The sequence below is a fragment of the Neoarius graeffei genome, chromosome 8 (genome assembly GCF_027579695.1).
Source record: "Neoarius graeffei isolate fNeoGra1 chromosome 8, fNeoGra1.pri, whole genome shotgun sequence".
In the NCBI taxonomy this organism is placed as follows: Eukaryota; Metazoa; Chordata; class Actinopteri; order Siluriformes; family Ariidae; genus Neoarius; species Neoarius graeffei.
Genome location: NC_083576.1, coordinates 41,550,593 through 41,570,751, shown reverse-complemented (window position 1 = coordinate 41,570,751; position 20,159 = coordinate 41,550,593). Strand labels below are relative to the sequence as shown.

At 45.7% G+C, this 20,159-nt stretch overlaps 1 protein-coding gene across 1 annotated transcript in view; it reads left to right on the top strand.

The window, feature by feature from the left end:
- The window catches only part of sil1 (SIL1 nucleotide exchange factor), a 142,956-nt gene that overhangs the window by 87,636 nt on the left and 35,161 nt on the right, over positions 1-20,159 (top strand). The window contains exon 3 of the mRNA XM_060927641.1: positions 2,314-2,413. Coding sequence (XP_060783624.1) covers positions 2,314-2,413 — 100 coding nt within the window. The remainder of the gene's footprint in view (positions 1-2,313; positions 2,414-20,159) is intronic.

Genomic DNA, 20,159 nt, shown 5'->3' with positions numbered 1-20,159 from the left:
GCAATAACTGCAACTAAACGTTTCCGGTAACTGTTGATCAGTCCTGCACACTGGCTTGGAGAAATTTTAGCCCATTCGTCCATACAGAACAGCTTCAACTCTGGGATGTTGGTGGGTTTCCTCACATGAACTGCTCGCTTCAGGTCCTTCCACAACATTTCCATTGGATTAAGGTCAGGACTTTGACTTGGCCATTCCAAAACATTAAGTTTATTCTTCTTAGCTATTCTTTGGTAGAACGACTTGTGTGCTTAGGGTCGTTGTCTTGCTGCATGACCCACCTTCTCTTGAGATTCAGTTCATGGACAGATGTCCTGACATTTTCCTTTAGAATTCGCTGGTATAATTCAGAATTCATTGTTCCATCAATGATGGCAAGCCATCCTGGCCCAGATGCATCAAAACAGGCCCAAACCATGATACTACCACCACCATGTTTCACAGATGGAATAAGGTTCTTATGCTGGAATGCAGGGTTTTCCTTTCTCCAAATATAACACTTCTTATTTAAACCAAAAAGTTCTATTTTGGTCTCATTCGTCCACAAGACATTTTTCCAATAGCCTTCCGGCTTGTTCACGTGATCTTTAGCAAACTGCAGACGATCAGCAATGTTCTTTTTGGAGAGCAGTGTTTTTCTCCTTGCAACCCTGCCATGCACACCATTTGTTGTTCAGTGTTCTCCTGATGGTGGACTCATGAACATTTAACATTAGCCAATGTGAGAGAGGCCTTCAGTTGCTTAGAAGTTACCCTGGGGTCCTTTGGGACCTTGCCGACTATTACACGCCTTGCTCTTGGAGTGATCTTTGATGGTTGACCACTCCTGGGGAGGGTAACAATGGTCTTGAATTTCCTCCATTTGTACACAATTTGTCTGACTGGATTGGTGGAGTCCAAACTCTTTAGAGATGGTTTTGTAACCTTTTCCAGGCTGATGAGCATCAACAATGCTTTTTCTGAGATCCTCAGAAATCTCCTTTGTTCGTGCCATGGTACACTTCCACAAAAATGTGTTGTGAAGATCAGACTTTGATAGATCCCAGTTCTTTAAATAAAACAGGGTGCCCACTCACACCTGATTGACATCCCATTGATTGAAAACACCTGACTCTAATTTCACCTTCAAATTAACTGCTAATCCTAGAGGTTCACATACTTTTGCCACTCACAGATATGTAATACTGGATCATTTTCCTCAATAAATAAATGACCAGGTATAATATTTTTGTCTCATTTGTTTAACTGTGTTCTCTTTATCTACGTTTAGGACTTGTGTGAAAATCTGATGATGTTTTAGGTCATATTTATGCAGAAATATAGAAAATTCTAAAGGGTTCACAAACTTTCAAGCACCACTGTAGTTGTGGTAGATAAGACAACAAGACATGTCACATCATCGATGTAGCATGCCCAGGGGACAGTAGAATCACTCTCAAAGAGGAGGAAAATGTCAACAAATATCTTGACCTAGCATTGGAAATAAAAAGTCTCTGGAAGATGAAAAGAGTTGGCATCATCCCAGTTGTTATCAGAGCACTGGGTAGCTATACAGACAGGCTAGAGAGATATTTCGAAGATATCCATGTTAGACTTAAGGCAAATAGAATGCAGAAGACCATACTATTGGGCTCAGCAAGAATCCTTAGAAGAGTACGACTGCCAGTAGTACTTGTTGCTGCCAGCCCTAATTTTTCCAGTATATCATTACTGTGAGTTTAAGCATAATAATAATAATAATAATAATAACAATAATAATAATAAAAGAGCACAAATATGCTGCACAGGCAACTGTGGACAAAGTTTGAAATACATTACCTAATATAAGTTAAGTAATTCAGACAAAACTCACTAAATTAATTAAATGAAAACTAAATGATTTTAATACTGATGTAACAACTGTTTAATCTCCATAAGTGACTTTTATCTTAAGTGATGACACTAGAGAGACCAAAGTGGCTGAGGCATATCCCACTGTAAAATTATACTACTTTGGTAACAAGTTTATCGTATAAAACATTATAATACATATATGAACATGACTTTGAAATGTCAGCCACTATTAGCATGCTAAGACAGAGAGATAACAATAGGCAAAGAGGCATATTTCTCAGCAGTAGCATTCTGCCATCCCATTAGGGATTTCCTTAAACGATGGGAGTATTGCAGATCCTGCACAGCTAACCCTTGCATTAATTATACTGTACAGTTGATAGAGAGCTGTCAAAACCTGGCTTGGTATGCTGAGTGTTCAGTGTTTATATTTGTCACAATTACAAAATTATTTTATGTACTGTATTCATATTGTTGCAGGTCAAGCTGTTCCAGCAGGCTCTCATGTCAGGTTGAATCTTCAGACAGGGCAAAGAGAGGCCAAGCTTGGAGTTGAAGAATACCTTCCAGGTAGAAAGAGGTATGGGAAAATAAGATTGCTTTAACAGTGACTAGTGGCTGGATGGCATGATGAAAACACTAACAACACTTTCCCTCCACGAAGCAGTTTTTCCCTCCCTCTGCATTTCATTCTTCAGCTTCCACATCCCCCATTGTCTGAATACTGTTGAGCCTATTTTCTTTTCCACTGTAACACGCTCACATCATGATTAGTTATCAAGCCAGCTGGTTTACACTATGTGTCTATTGCCTTGGTGTTAACCAGCTTAGCAGTATCTGGTTTGGACATCCCCAGTGCTGACCTGATTAGGAGTCTAATCTGAATTGCTACTACCCTAATAACCAGCTAATCATAGATGTTCCATACCAAATGAATACATGGTGAACAGAGAAAATATTGAAAATTTCTAGGTAGGTAGACAACATGGCATCAGACTTGGCATAACTAAAATGGTTGATTCTGGAACTGAAGCCAATCATGGCATCCTTCAGAAGATCCTTAACCAGAGAGACCATTCTGCCTCTTGTGCTGTTATTCATCCCAAAGTATTTAACATTCACTTCACTGGCTTCTGAACAAGGAAGACAGGACACATCCGAAACTGTCATCTATTTACATTTATAGCATTTAGCAGATGCCTTTATCCACAGCAGCTTACAGAAATTCTTTGAAGTCTCTTTGAAAAAACACATCTTGAGGCTAATTCGCTGGGTCAGGGACTAAGGGTACCATCAGTCTAAAAACACTGTTGGGAGATTCATACAGTATGAACAACACAAGACAAGTATTATTTTTATTAACAAAGTGGACTTGTCAACTCTGATAACAAGGGGCATAGGGATAATGCTGTATTTGGATATTTAGCTCTTACAGGGGGGTTGGAAAGTATTCAGATCTCTTCAGTTTTATTACATACTTTATGTTATTGATTTACTTTAAAGTGGATTACAATTTTGTCATTAATCTACACCTAATAATCCATAATGTGTTGCAAAGTTATGAAAAATCAAAAACTGATAATCAGCACTCAAAATTGAGTTTAGGTGCATCCTCTATACTCTGATTAGTTTGCTCTTTTTAATTGCACAGTTTTATTCTGCACATTCTACTTTTTGATTGCACTGTTTTATTCTATTATTTCATTCTATTTTGTTTTTCTCCTATTTTAGTCTATTTTTTATCCAGTAGTTTTTTTAACCTACCACATTGTTTTGTGCAAGTTATATCTATCTATCTATCTATCTATCTATCTATCTATCTATCTATCTATCTATCTATCTATCTATCTATCTATCTATCTATCTATCGAAATGTAACTGACTGTACATGATTTACAAAGGCACACACCTGTGTGTATGATGTCTCAAAGATTTTTCATCTCATCTGAGGAAGATTTTTCTTGCCACACTGTCAACAAAGGTTTGCTCATCTAAATCCATCTGGATTTCTGTAAGGCTGCTTTGTGACATTGACCATTGTTAAATGCACTATTTAAATATAGCTGCAAGCAGTGACGAGAGAGCGCCAAGCAGTTGCCATGGAAACGTCTTGCCATTTTGTCAAGGGCATGGTTGTATGCCCTCACATCAAGTTTTATGTCAACTGACCAAAGATTGGCCAAGATATGAGCTCATTTCCTGTTTGGTGGCTTTGCCGCCGAATTTCTTAGGCTGTAATGATCGAATGGTTTTGAAAATAAAAGATTCTGTCTGATAATCTCTTGAAGACTTTGTCTTAAAATCATCTGTGACAAATCTGATGATTGACTGAACAAAATTTGTGGCCTGTGAAAATGAAACTTTTTCATAAATCCAATATGGTGACCAGATCAATTATGTTGACTTGAAAAGTTGGCATGTCTCGGCTTTGGGTACTCTCATGGTATAAGCAGACACAAGAACTATTTCTTTTAAGGCAAACACATCAACATTCATTAGCCCAAACACATTTTTGCTTATTGCAGTGCCCCCCAGTGGTCAAATGATGCAACTTTTTGCGTTTCCTGAAAACGGGATCCCAAGTCCATGTACTAATTTTAGTGTTGATGCATCAAAGTGTTGCTGAGATATGACTTCACTTCTTGTTTTGTCAGCTTTACCACTGATTTTGATTAGCTATAATGGGTGAACTCTTTTGCAAATTGAAAAGCCAACAACTAACTTTTGTGAGGCTTAGTCTGAAGATTTGCCATATTTCATGAAGATTGACAAAACTTGTAACCTATGAAAGCTTTTAATCATTTTTGATAAAATCCAAAATGGCACCAAATCCAATAAGGCAGAAATTGACATCATGAGGTGCATTTAACTCGACTTGAGCCATGGAATCCAATGGTACCTTTTGAAAATTGGTGTAACAACTTTGTGGGAGTGGTCAATGAGGAACTGGAAACAGGCACTGTAATTCAAGGTACGCTTGGACTTTATTGGCACTTTTCAGTGACTTCTACTTCTCTGTTGGCACACTCTATATACACACACACACACATGACAGGGTGTCACAGCTCTCTCTCTCTCTCTCTCGCTCTCTCTCTCTCTCTCTCTCTCTCTCTCTCTCTCATTCCTGGCTGTCTGAAAGACACAGAAACACACATTAATAGACAGCCAGTCATTAGACACAGTTCTACCTCGTCACACATTACCTACTGATTCAACCTGACTCCTCGCCGTTCATAGCCGACACTTGACCACACCCTCACTGCCACAATCGCGTATACAGTTCAAAATTTACATTCAAAAAATGCACCTCCAGCTTTGACCCATTTGTGGTGCAACAATACTCAAGGTGCAAACATCAAACCTGGTGAAATGAATCAGGGGACTGTGCGCAATCAGTGTACCAAATTTCAAAACTTTTTATCATAAGGTTCTATGAGTCACCATATACAACTTATCCAGAAGACAAAAAAGATGAATAATAAAAATGGTAGAAATACAAGGGTGCCTTTGAAGCTTTGTTGCATGGCCCCCAGTAAAACTGAACTGAAGTCCAAGGATCTCTTTGTAGCCCTCTGTGATCAAGTTGTTCTGGGCAAGGGTATAAACACATTTCTAAAACTTTGAATGCTCCCTGGAGCATCGTAGGTTCCATCATGAAATGAAAGAACCAACTGGACTCTTCCTAGGGCTGTCTGTCTGGCCAAACTCAGTAACCGGGCTAGAAGGGCCTTGGTCAGGGAAAAAAGCACATAGGTGTTTGTGTATGTACAGTTGTAGTCAGAGACTACAATTGTATGCACACAAATGCTTATGTACTTTTTGAACATCCCATTCCAGATTTAGTCCCCTGTAGCAGTTTGTAGGAGGGGGAGGAGCACAGAAAGATGGCAGGCCAGAATAAAGTTCAATAACTTGTGTATTTTGCTCTTTTCAGATGCAAAATTCACTCTCTCAGCCATGCACGCGCACACACACACACACACACACACACATGCACACACAAGTCGTCTGGCTGGGGAGAGAGCTCACTTCCTCTGCTCTCTCTCTCTTTATATAGGGCGCGGTCACTGGGAAGACACACAAACACAGCTTAATTGACATCAGGTGTAGTGATTCTGCCACTTACCTTCCCTGACTCCGCCCTCCAGTCACAGACCGGCGCTTGACCACACCCCCGCTGCCACATACCCCCACCACCCGACTCAGACCGGGCAGCCGTCCGGTCTGCAACCGACTCCCGACCACTTGACGGGAGAGAAAGTCCGCCACAACCATCTGCGCTCCCGGCCTGTGGATCACCTTGAAGTTAAAGGGTTGGAGTGCCAGATACCAACGGGTGAGCCACGTGTTGGCATCCTTCATGCAGTGGAGCCACTGGAGGGGTGCGTGGTCCGAACAGAGGGTGAAAGGGCATCCCAGCAGGTAGTAGCGGAGGGTGAGGACCACCCACTTGATCGCGAGGCACTCCTTTTTGATGGTGCTGTAGCACCCCTCGTGTACCGACAGCTTTCTGCTGATGTACAGCACTGGACGGTCCTCCCCCTCCACCTCCTGGGACAAAACGGCCCCCAGCCCTCTGTCCAACGCATCCATCTGTAACATAAAAGGGAGAGAAAAGTCAGGAGAGTGTAACAGTGGCCCCCTGCACAGTGCAGCCTTCACCTCAGAGAAAGCCCACTGGCATTGCTCCGTCCACTGGACCGGATCTGGTGCCCCCTTTTTAGTGAGATCAGTCAGCGGGCTGGTGACATCCGAATAATTAGGTATAAACCTACGATAGTAGCCAGCCAGCCCCAGGAACTGTCTCACCCCCTTTTTGGTCTTGGGCCTCGGGCAGGCCGCAATTGCTGCTGCCTTGTTAATTTGGGGACGCACCTGCCCATTGCCCAAGTGGAAGCCCAGATACCGTACTTCCACCCACCCAATCGCACACTTCTTCAGGTTGGCTGTGAGACCCGCTCGCCTCAGCGACCTAAGGATGGCCCTCAGGTGTTGTAGGTGCCGCGGCCAGTCATTACTATAAATGATGTCGTCGAGGTACGTGGCCGCATAGGTGGCATGGGGGCAGAGGACTCTATCCATCAGCCGCTGAAACATAGCGGGCTCCCCAAACAGCCCAAAAGGAAGTGTGACAAACTGGTGTAAGCCGAACGGTGTGGAAAAGGCCATTTTTTCTCAGGATAATGGAGTCAAGGGGATCTGCCAATAACCCTTTGTCAAATCCAGTGTCGAGTAAAAACGAGCTGTGCCTAGTCGATCGAGCAACTCATCAATACGAGGCATTGGGTACGCGTCGAATTTAGACACTGCGTTGACTTTTCCATAGTCTACACAGAACTGGACCGACCCATCAGCCTTGGGTACCAAGACCACCGGGCTGCTCCAGTCACTGTGGGACTCCTCGACAATGCCCATTTTGAGCATGGCCTCGAGTTCTTCCTGAACCACTTTTTTCTTGTGTTTGGGTAGCCTGTAAGGGCGGCTACGCACTACCACCCCCGGGGGCGTCTCAATGTGGTGCTCTATGAGGTCAGTGCAGCTGGGCAGGGGCAAGAACACGTCCGAAAGCTCGGTCTGCAACTGGGCAACCTCCGCGAGTTGGGTCGGGGAGAAGTGGTCTCCACAGGGGACCGGAGAGGTACGCAATGCCAATGCTCCCTTTTGAACCTCTGGCCCCAGCTCCACCTTCTCCGGAACCACCGACACCAATGCCACGGGGACCTCCTCGTTCCAGAGTTTGAGCAGATTGAGGTGATAAATCTGTAGTGCCCCACCCTGTCCATCCGCCTCACCTTGTAGTCGATGTCCCCAACTCGCCATGTGACCTCAAAGGGTCCTTGCCACTTGGCGATCAATTTGGAGCTCAATGTGGGCAACAGTATGAGTACTTTATCTCCCGGTGCAAACTCCCTAAAGTGCGTATCCCTGTCGTACAGGCGGGTTTGCCATTCTTGGGCCTGCCGCAAATTCTCCTGGGTTAGGTGTGTGAGTATGTGAAGTTTTGCGCGCAGGTCAATAACGTATTGAATTTCGTTTTTACTTGGTGAAGGTCCCTCCTCCCAATTTTCTTGCAGCACATCTAGAATGCCGTGCGGCTTACGCCCATATAACAATTCGAACGGGGAGAACCCCGTGGAGGCTTGGGGGACCTCTCGCACTGCAAATAACAAGGGTTCGAGCCATTTATCCCAATTACATGTGTCCTCACTTACGAATTTTTTAATTATATTCTTGAGGGTGCGATTGAACCGTTCAACCAAACCGTCCGTTTGTGGGTGATACACGCTGGTGCAGATCGGCTTAATACCTAATAACCCATACAGTTCGTTCAGTGTAAGTGACATAAATGAGGTGCCTTGGTCAGTCAGAATCTCTTTGGGGATTCCAACTCGGGAGATGACGCGGAAGAGCACTTCCACAATTCTGCGTGCTGAGATATTGTGAAGAGGCACTGCTTCTGGGTATCGTGTTGCATAGTCCACCAGAACTAAAATAAAGCGGTACCCTCGTGTTGACCAATCTAATGGCCCGACGAGATCCATCCCAATTCTTTCAAACGGGGTCTCGATTAATGGGAGAGGGCACAAAGGCGCTTTTGGAATGGCCGCTGGATTTACTAACTGGCATTCGCGGCACGCCGTACACCACCTACGGACATCTCCGCGAATCCCTGGCCAATAGAACCGGGCCATTAGTCGGGCTAGTGTCTTATCCTGCCCTAAGTGTCCAGCCATGGGATTAAAGTGAGCCGCCTGGAATACCAATTCCCAGCGGCTCTTTGGAATCAAAAGCTGTGTGACTTGCTCTTTAGTCTGAGTGTCCTGTGTCACTCAGTATAATCTATCCTTCATAATAGAAAAATAGGGGAAGGACAGGGTGGCGTTTGGCTGGAGCGTTTGACCATCGATTACTCTCACTTGGTCAAGCACATGTCGCAGAGTCTCGTCTCGCAATTGCTCTAACGGAAAATCCACAAGGGATTCCCCGAGAGAGGGAGGAGGAGCCTGCGGCTCCTCACTCTGATGCGGAGATGACGTAGACGGCTCTGTGACAGCTGCTCCCGCCAATGCGACACCAGGACCTCCCCCTGCTAAACTACGGCAGGACCCACTCTTCACTAAATGATTCATTAACTCCCCGAATCCCGGCCAATCAGTCCCCAAAATTATCGAGTGGGTGAGGCAAGGATTAACCGCCGCCTTTACTCTAAATTTTTCCCCTCGGAAAAAAATGTAGACCGACACTAAAGGGTAGCTGTGAACATCCCCGTGCACGCACAACACCTTCACCCCCTGTGCTCCCCCCAATGCCTCGTCATGCACCAGGCTTTGGTGAATTGAGGTCTGATTACAGCCAGAGTCCACCAACGCCTGATATGTATCCTCTTGGATACTCACCGGTATGCGATATGCTCCGGCCCGATTGAGGGCGGCTCCTGGCGCGTCGGGGATCCGAAGCACTGCGCCCACTTCCATTGCTGAGCACTGCTGTTGGAGGTGGCCCGGCTTCCCGCAGCGCCAGCAAACCGGCCCGGGCTTCCTCTCTGCGCCGGCGCTCTGGGGCTCACTCACCTGGGGGGGGGAGACAGACACGGAAGGGAAAAACAGGAGGGCACCGCGGGTGCAACAGGCTGGCTGGGGTGGGGCTGGCCCCCACCTCCGCAGTGGGGGAATGGGGCGAGGACGAGACACAGGAGGAGAGAGAGAGAGAGGAGAGGAAAGAAGAGGATGTCCGCTGTCCTGCCGTCGGAACAGCCGCCAAATGGTCCTCTGCCAACTCGATGGCCTGATCCAGTGACGCCGGGCAGTAGCACTGGACCCACTCCGCGGTTCCCTCTGGTAGGCGGGCGATGAACTGCTCCAGCACCACCTGATCGATGATTCCCTCGGCGTCGCGGTTGTCGGCCCTTAACCACCGCCAGCAGGTGTCCCGGAGCTGCTGGCCAAACACAAATGGCTGGCCGACTTCCTCCAGACGCAGAGCACGGAAGTGCTGTTGCTGTTGTTCGGGGGTACGCCCCACCTGCTGGAGGACGGCCCGGCAAAGGTCCGTGTAGGCCAGCTGGCGAGCTGTAGCGCGGCCAGCTGCGCCTCGCTCGTTAGCAGGGGGAGGAGGCGCGCCGCGCGCTTTTCCACCGGCCAGCCCGAGGCCTCTGCTGCCTGCTCAAAGAGCATGAGGAAGGCCTCGGGGTCATCATGTGGGCCCATCTTAGTTAGGGTGAGGGAAGAAGGGCCCATGGCGGTGGAGATGGTGGACCCCGCCGACGCAAGGAGGTGCCAGAACGCCTGTCGATCTTCCTGCTGCGCCAGCACCAGGGCCTCGAACCGGTGCTCTTGCTCCTTCCAGAGGGTGACTAGCGCCTGGTGCTGGCTCTGCTGGGCCATGGTGAGGGCGTGGACCAGGTCTGCGAAGGGGGAGGACTCCATGGGGCTGTTCTTTTTCTGTGCTTGCTCCCGGGTTTCGGCACCACTGTCGCAGTTCGTAGGAGGGGGAGGAGCACAGAAAGAGGGCAGGCCAGAATAAAGTTAAATAACTTCTGTATTTTGCTCTTTTCAAATGCAAAATTCACTCTCTCAGCCATGCATGCACGCACGTGCATGCACGCACACACACAAGTTGTCTGGCTGGGGAGAGAGCTCACTTCCTCTGCTCTCTCTCTGTTTATATAGGGCGTGGTCACTGGGAAGTCACACAAACACAGGTTAATTGACATCAGGTGTAGTGATTCTGCCATTTACCTTCCCTGACTCCACCCTCCGGTCACAGACCGGTGCTTGACCATGCCCCCGCTGCCACATTCCCCTATTGCTTCTGGGTATATTGTGATAGTCAGAGTCTCCAGAATAACTGGTATATTCAACAAGATGCTCAGTAAAAACCTATAAAACTGAACAAATTGTACTGGAGACTACACTCCCAAATCAGAAAAGTTGGGATGGTATATTGAAATTAAAACTGAAAACCATGATTTGTAAATTACCCTTAACCTATATTGTATTCAGAACAATACAACAGCACATGTGATGTTTTACTTCATGAATTTTATTGTTTTTTTTTTTCAAAAATAAACACAATTTTGATTCTTGCAACATATTTCAGAAAAGTTGGGATGGTCAAGCATTTACCACTTTGTAATGTTGCCATTCCTTCTCACAACACTTAAGATGTTTAGGGACTGAAGACACCAAGTGATTAAATATTTCAGGTGTTATTTTGCCCCATTCTTCCTGCAAACAGGTCTTAAAGTCTGTAACAGTACAGGTTCGTCGTTATCACTTTTTTTTTTTCAAAATTTGCCACACATTCTCTACTGGACACCTGCAGTGAGGGGAGCCATCAAGCTGAAGGAGGAATCACTGACAGTGACTGGCAGTCACTGAAGCAAAAACTCGGGTGTGGGAGGAGTTCGGTAAGGCTGTGGAAAGTGACTTTCGGTCGGCCTTGAAGAGATTCTGGCAAATTGTCTGGTGGCTCAGGAAGGGGAAGCAGTGCTCTGTCTCTACTGTTTACAGCGAGGATGGAGTGCTGTTGACCTCAACTGGGGACATCGTCTGATGGTGGAAGGAATACTTTGAGGATCTCCTCAATCCACCTTCATGTTATCCGAGTAAGATGCAGAGTCTGATGGTGCTTGGGAGGACTCGCCCATCACAGGGGTTGAGGTTGCCAAGGTGGTTAAAAAGCTCCTCGGTGGATGAGATTCGTCCTGAGTTCCTGAAGGCACTGGATGCTGTTGGGCTGTCTTGGCTGACACACCTCTTCAACATTGCATGGAGGTCGGGGACAGTGCCTCTAGATTGGCAGACTGGGGTGGTGGTCCCCCTTTTTAAAAAGGGGGATCAGAGAGTGTGTTCCAGCTATAGGGGGATCACATTTCTCAGCCTCCCTGGGAAAGCCTATGCTGGGGTGCTGGAGAGGAGAGTCCAGTTGATAGTCAAACCTTGGATTCAGGAAGAGCAATGCAGTTTTCGTCCTGGTCGTGGAACACTGGACCAGCTCTTTACCCTTGCAAGGGTACTGGAGGGTGCATGGGAGTTTGCCCAACCGGTCTACATGCGTTTTGTGGACCTGGAGAAGGCTTACTATCATGTCCTTTGTGGTGCCCTGTGGGGGGGTGCTTCGGAAGTATGGGGTTCAGGGCCAACCTCTGCAGGCCATTCAGACCCTGTATGACTGGAGCAGGAGTTTGTTCGCATTACCGGCAGTAAGTCAGAATTGTTCCTGGTGCATGTGGGACTCTGCCAGGGCTGCCCTTTGTCACCAGTTCTGTTCATAACTTTTATGGACAGAATTTCTAGGCACAGCCAAGGGGCAGGAGGGTGTCCGGTTTGGTAGTAGCAGGATCACATCTCTGCTTTTTACGGATGATGTAGTCCTGTTGGCTTCATCAATCTGTGACTTACAGCATGCGCTGGGATGGTTTGCAGCTGGGATGAGGATCAGCACCTCCAAGTCCATGGCCAAGGGGCTCAGCCGGAAACGTGTGGAGTGCCTACTCTGGGTCGGGGGGAGTTGTTACCTAAAGTGGAGGAGTTTAAGTATCTCAGGGTTTTGTTCACGAGTGAGGGTAAGGGGGAGCGGGAGTTGGACAGACGGATTGGGCAGCATCAGCAATGATGCGGATGCTAAACCAGTCTGTTGTGGTAAAGAGAGAGCTGAGCCAAAAGGAAAAGTTCTCAATTTACTGGTACATCTATGTTCCCACTCTCACCTATGGTCACAAGCTATGGGTAGTGACCTAAAGAATAAGATCGCGGATACAAGCGGTCGAAATGAGTTTTCTCTGCAGGGTGGCTGGGCTCTCCCTTAGAGACACGGTGAGAAACTTGGTCATTGGGGAGAGAGACTGAGTAGAACTGCTGCTCCTCCACATTGAAAGGAGTCAGTTGAGGTGGTTCGGGCACCATGTTAGGATGCCCCCTGGACGCCTCCCAAGGGAGGTTTTTTGGGCATGCCTCACTAGAAGGAGATTCCAGGGCAAACTCAGGACATACTGGAGAGATTACATCTCTCGGCTGACCTGGGAACGCCTCGGTATTCCCCCGGAAGAGCTGGTGGAGGTGGCCAGGGAGAGGGAAGTCTGGGCTGCTCTGCTTAGGCTGCTACCCCCGCGACCCAAATCCAGATAAGTGGTAGAAGATGGATGAATTCTCTGTTGGGGACAAAGGGAACAGGAACCCTCTTCTTCTGCAGCAATGACTTTGTAATATGTCCAGAATGTGGTTTTGTGTTGTCTTGCTGAAATATCCCTTGAAAAGATGTCATTTTGAAGGCAGGATATATTGTTCTAAAATCCATCCATTATCCATAACTGCTTATCCTGTGCAGGGTCCTGGGCAAACTGGAGACTATCCCAGCTGACTATGGGCAAGAGGCAGGGTACAGCCTGGACAAGTCACCAGGATATCGCAGGGCTGACACATAGAGACAAACAACCATTCACACTCGTACCTATGGTGTATTTAGAGCCTCCAATTAGCCTAACCTGCATGTCTTTGGACTATGGGGGAAACTGAGGAAATGCAAGCAGACGTGGGGAGAACATGCAAACTCCACCCAGAAAGGCCCCCGTTGGCCACTGGGCTAGAACCCAGAACCTTCTTGCTGTAAGGCGATAGTGCTAACCACTACACCACCATGCTGCCCTGTTCTAAAATCACAATGTACTTTTCTGCATTAATGCTGCTATCATAGAAGAGTAAGTTACCTTTGCCAAGGGCACTGACACAACCCCATATCATGACAGACCGTGACTTTTGGACTTGTTGCTGGTAACAGTTTGGATGGTCCTTTTTGTCTTTGATCTGGAGCACACAGTGTCCATTTCTTCCAAAAAAGACCTGGAATACTGACTTGTCTGACCACAATACATGTTTCCATTGTATGATGATCTATACCAGATGCCTCAGAGCCCAGAGAAGATGATGGTGCTTCTGGATACAGTGCATGGACTGGAACATAGGCATGGACTTGGGCGTCAGCATGGACCTGGGCTTGAGCATAGGCATGGGCCCTGGCATTAGCATGGGCATAGACTCGGACATGGGCTTGAACATGAACATGTCCTCTGGCATGAACATGGACATGAGCTCTGGCTTACTAGTATGGGCACATTTGGCACAGGATACAACATAATTATGTACATCAATTAGCATGGCGGGCCACCAGTACGTGGCCCTGAGGAGCTGATATGTGCCCTTAATGCCTAAATGGCCTGTGGCTGATGAGGTTTGAGCCCAGGTGATCACACAATCTCTGAGGCATGGTAGAATGTACTTGAGGTGAGCTGGGCAGGTAGCAGGAATGTGGTATGGCATGGTTCGAGTGATAGTCTCAGCCTCCCTGAAGCCTGGTAACAGAGTGACAGTCTCGTCTTCCCTGAAGCCTGGCGGTGGAGTTAATACTGGAATGCAGGTTTCCCTGTCAGCCTATCATACAAGCTCTGGAGTGAGGGCCTCCCCATGTGCCACTGTGTCGGTCTTATAGGTACCCCCCAATACAAAAAAAATTCTAGGGGTCATTCTTTCTCTGCCATGGCCTTGCTCAGCATGCAGTCTCTCTCTTTCACTGCATCCATTTGTTGGTCAAAGTATTCTGTCATGTAATGGTGATAGTGCAGGAAGATTTATTAGAAAACACACTGGCAAACAGTTCCAAAAGTTCATGCAAAATCATCCAAAAACACAAGTCAAAACCAAGAAACTAATTCAATAAACAAAGACTTAGTAACATTAGATGCAGGGTACAGAGCGAATATACTTCACAAAGTCTGTTGTGTTGTGTGTTGTGACAGTCTTTATACGCATGCATTCTGATGGTGCTCTAATCAGGAACAGGTGCATGGCAGTTAGTTCTAATGAGCTTGAGTGCGGCACTGTGCGCTAGTAGCAGTTCATGGTGCACACTGCACTCCCATGCACACAGACATGACAGTGAGTTGTTGTTCTCCAAGTAGGAATGAGCGTCTGTCATTTTCAATGTTTTCAAAATGGAATCTGTTGACTTCAAAGATATGTCTAAAAATGTTATACTTGAGCCAAGGAGAGCCATGCTCCATATATTTTCTAGTGCAGGGTGAAATGTGGAGAAAGGGGAAATGAAAAAAAACCTAAAAACTAGAGCAACTAAATATGGCAATCAGGCAATCAGTGCAGCCGTGCCCAGGAGCACTCGCAGTCGTCACCATAGACCATATGGTCGTCACAACAGCAATGTACGCATTCTAGCCAGAGAAGACCAGTGATTTGAAAGATGAGTAAAAGAAGCCATCTTCATCAACTTGGAATGACCATCACTGAACAGAGGAGGTGGCCTAAGACACCACTTATCAGTCACCTACAATGCAGTCCTTGGCACACTTCCCAGAAAACTGAATATACATCCATATCAAGACTCAGCTGACTTCAATGTCTCACATGAGGGCAGAAAGAGCCAACAACCCACAGATCACCCTAACGACCCTCTAGGTTGCTAACACCGTTCGCACTAGGCCTCCTGTGACCTTAATACCTACAGGATGACTCAGGCTACATCCACACGACAACGGCAACGAGATGTTATTAAAAAAAATATCGCGTCCACATGGGCAATGGATCAGTAAAATATCAGGTACATATGGCAACACAATGCTTGCTGAAAACGATGCAATACACATGCCACACCTCTAGGTGCGCTGTAAGACGGTCCCATCGGAGACACCAGGACAATAGAAGAAGTAAGGACGCATGCGCATAAACTATTATGCGCGAGACTTCATATTAGTCACAAAGTCAGGAAAATCTGTTCGTAAAGTTGCGTTATAATGACCAAATGCAATGAAAAGTATTTTTCCAGTCTCACCTGTGAAAGGTAATCCCATGTGATCTCATTTGGATGGTAAACCTGTTGGTACAGTTAAATGCAGCACATGAATGAGGCATCTTTATTCTCCGCTTTGACCCATCCAATATGGCGGCGAGGATGACGTATGAGTCTACGCGGAAGGCAGCGTCTTTAATGGTCCGGAATAAATTGAATGCTACACATTGATGGATTAATTTGTTCTTCTATGCCCTTTTTGAGGAATGTATTGTAGGACTTAAACCAACATCTGAAGAGGTGAGATCGCTCCTTTTTTTTCCCTATTTTTGCTGGCGGGATTGACTCTGCCCTAAGGGCTATTCTCTCTCTCTCTCTCACTTTGCACCATTACACAATAAATATTCACAGTGAAAATATTTTGTAAGCGCGTTTCATGAACCAAGTTATAGGATTTGTTGACAACTCACATCGAGTTCGTTACACTTCTACCCGGCGTGAAACACTGACAGTCATGTGGTTGTGACGTCATCGTAAACAAATCCGTTCTACTCATCCAGACGACTTCACAACAGCACCGTTGCCAGATCTTTCCACTCTGGAACCCATTCTCAAAAGATTTCGTTTTGGGGCACCCAAAACGCCGGTGTCGTGTGGACGCTAGGCCGAAACAATAAACAATTTTATCAGATTCACCTGAATCCGTTGCCGTGTGGACAGGGCCTCAGAGTGTCAACGACCCATGTGACCTCAACGACTCCCCTTAGGTTTGCTTTTGGCCCACAAGAGGATAAATACCTGGAACTCCCCACTTGTCAGACAGAACTGAAGAAGCCATTCAGATAAGAGGTTAAACATCTTCAAGAATTTCAAGCAAGTCCAGTTGCCTTCTTTAGCACTTATGGACCAGTACATTACCTGAAGAATGGTTACAGCGTCTTGCAAAAGTATTCATCCCCCTTGGTGTTTGTCTTGTTTTGTCGCATTACAAGCTGGAATTAAAATGGATTTTTGGAGGGTTAGCACCATTTGATTTACGCAACATGCCTATCACTTTAAAGGTGAAAATTGTTGTTTTATTGTGGCACAAACAATAATTAAGATAAAAAAAACAGAAATCTGCAGTGTGCATAGGTATTCACCCCCTTTCGTATGAAACCCCTAAATAAGAGCTAATCCAACCAGTTCACTTCATAAGTCACATATTTAGTTGATTAAGATCCACCTGTGTGCAATCAAAGTGCCACATGATCTGTCACATGATGTCTGTATAAATCAACCTGTTCTGGAAGGACCCTGACTCTGCAACACAACTAAGCAAGCAACATGAAAACCAAGAAGCACTCCAAACATGTCAGAGACAAAGTTGTGGAGAAGTATGAATCAAGGTTGGGTTATAAAAAAAATCCCAAACTTTGAATATCCCAGGGAGCACCATTAACTCCATTATAGCAAAATGGAAAGAATATGTTACCACTACAAACCTGACGAGAAGGCCGCCCACCAAAACTCACAGACCGGGCAAGGAGGGCATTAATCAGAGATGCAAAAAAGACACTGAAGGAGCTGTAAAGATCCACAGCGGAGATGGGAGTATCTGTCCATAGGACCGCTTTAATCCATACACTCTACAGAGTTGTGCTTTATTGAAGAGTGGCCAGAAAAAATTAATTGCTTAAGAAAACATGTTTGGAGTTTGCCCAACAGCACATGGCAGACTCCCCAAACACATGGAAGAAGATTCTCTGGTCAAATGAGACTAAATTTTTTTGTTTTTAATTTTGGCTTTTTGGGATCATGGGAAATACCATGTGTGGCACAAACCCAACACCCTGAGAACACCATTCCTACAGTGAAGTATGGTGGTGGCAGCATCATGTTGTGGGAATATTTTTCATCTGCAGGGACAGGAAAGCTGGTCAGGACTGAAGGAAAATGGATGGCACTAAATACAGGGCAATTCTGGAGGAAAACCTGTTTGAATCAACCAGAGGTTTGAGACTGGGATTATGGTTCACGTTCCAGTGCCATAATGACCCTAAACATACTGCTAAAGCTACACTGGAGTGGTTTAAAGGGAAACATTTAAATGTCTTGGAATGGCCTAGTCAAAGCCCAGACCTCAATCCAACTGAGAATCTTTGGCATAACTTGAAGATTGCTGTACATCAGTGCAACCCATCTAACTTGAAGTAATTGGAGCAGTTTTGCCTTGAGGAATGGGCAAAAATCCCAGTGCCTGGATGTGCTTAGCTAATAGAGACATACCCCAAGAGACTTGCAGCTGCAATTGCAGCAAAAGGCGGCTCTACGAAGTGGTAACATTGGGAGGGGGGGGGGGGTAAATGCCTATGCACACTCCAGATTTCTGTTTTTTTATCTTAATTATTGTTTGTGTCATAATAAAACAACAGTTTTCATCTTTAAAGTTGTAGGCATGTTGTGTAAATTAAATGGTGCTAACCCTCCAAAAATTCATTATAATTCTAGCTTGTAATGTGACAAAACAGAACAAACACAAAGGGGGATGAATACTTTTTCAAGACACTGTAAGAGGGTTTTCTGAGATCCTCATTATTTTAGACTTGGTATCTCTGCCTGATGGAGAGAATATTTCTGGACCAACAATTTGTGTTAAAACCAGAGTCATAAAACAGGTATTTTTGAGCTCAGGCCAGAAATAAGGGGTAAAACCTATAGCATCGAACAGACAGGATGGTGTGTGTGTGTGTGTGTGTGTGTGTGTGTGTGTGTGTGTGTGTGTGTGTGTGTGTTGGAGGCTTCAGAGGCCCATGATAACATCCTTATCTTTGTTACAACTTTGGGGTGAAGAACTTTAATATAGAAGGTTTTGAGTAAGTTTTTTGTGAGGGACAGAAAAACCTGGAAGTAGTGATATGAGTATTGAACTAGCGCTCAGAGGGGCAACACCTGTGTATGAACCTGAACTTCAATAAAACCTTTTCTCTCCTCCAAGTTTATGCCTGCTTGCATCTTTATTAAAGGGGAAAACAAAATTTACTTCACAATCCAATAACTGGCGCTTGAATGAAAAACTGTTCATGACAACTGCAGACCTAAAGTTAGTTAGTCAACTGTAGTGCTCAGACGTAGATGCATTACTGTAAGTGTCCAGAGCCATCTTCCAGGTGCGACTTTTGACTGTCCATATGGGGCCATCCTCCACAGGAGCGATGTAATGAGACTCCAGGCAAATGTAGGGCATCAGGATGGATCAGATGAATCCAAGGAGCAGAAGAGGTCAGCACCACTGGTGTCTCAGGATCGACATGTAACTCAACAGAGAGGGACAGACAGAGGGAAGAGATGGGGGGACACAGGTTGTTTGATATGTTCATTGTCACCGAATGAGTAAGAACAGAATACATTTTGCACTGAGTGCAAGCAGGGACTCTGGCAAGACTAACTATGACAGCATAACTAAAAGGGAGAGCTAGAAGGTAACACGGTCATGAGGTAGCCCTGGGACATAAAGCAGCCAGCCACTACACTGTCAACAACCCCAAGTGAATGAGTGTGAGTGGGGGGATAGTATCCATACATCCCAGTTCACTCCATGCCTGAAGACCCTCCAGATCTATGCATTTATCTAATTAAAAAAAAAACTATTAACAAAATGCTTGTCATGCTCCGCCCCGGACTTCCACTCCGGAGATTTATTATCTCCCAGTTCAGCGCTAATCCGGATCTGGGATGGAACTTTCATCTTGCTGGCATTCACTTCCTGGTTTGCTCTGCTGTGTATAAGAAGGCCGTTCTCAGAAGGGGACTTTGCCAGAATGTCTCATTGGTTTCTTCACTTCGTCTTTGTGCCCTTATTGCTTCTTAGATTTTTTTGCTCTCTGTTTTGCCTGTTCCTTGTCACAGATTTTGCACTACGTTTTTTGTCTTTTTTCATGTTTGTTTTGCTACATTTTTGTCTCAAGTTTTTTGTCTGGACTATTTTTTATGTTAGCGTTTTTTGTCCTTGCCTGCCGCGTTTTTTGTCCCCAGTTTTTCTGGATTCTTTTTGGTTTATTTTTATTCCTATGAAATCTTTTTTTATTATTGGATTTACTGTTCTGTGTTCTGCTCTTGGATCCTACTCGCCACATCTCACCTCCCATAATTATGCTTGCCTAAAAAGATATGTTTTCACTGAGACTGTGTCTGAGTCCTGACCACTACTTGGAAGGCTGTTCCATACCTGTGGGGATTTGTAAAAAAAAGGCTCTGCCTCTGATGTAGCCTTCACTATATGAGGTACCAGCAGATAGCCAGCACCTTTTGATCCAAGTAGGCGTGGCGGGTCATAAAGGACCAGAAGTTTGCTCAAGTACTGTGGTACAAGACCATTCAGTGCTTTAAAGGTCAATAGTAGTATTTTATAATCAATACGAAATTTGATTGGGAGCCAATGCAATGTGGATAAGATAGGGGTGATATGATCATATCTTCGAGTTCTTGTAAGGACTCTTGCTGCTGCATTTTGAACTAACTGAAGCTTGTTTGTGCACTTATTGGAACAT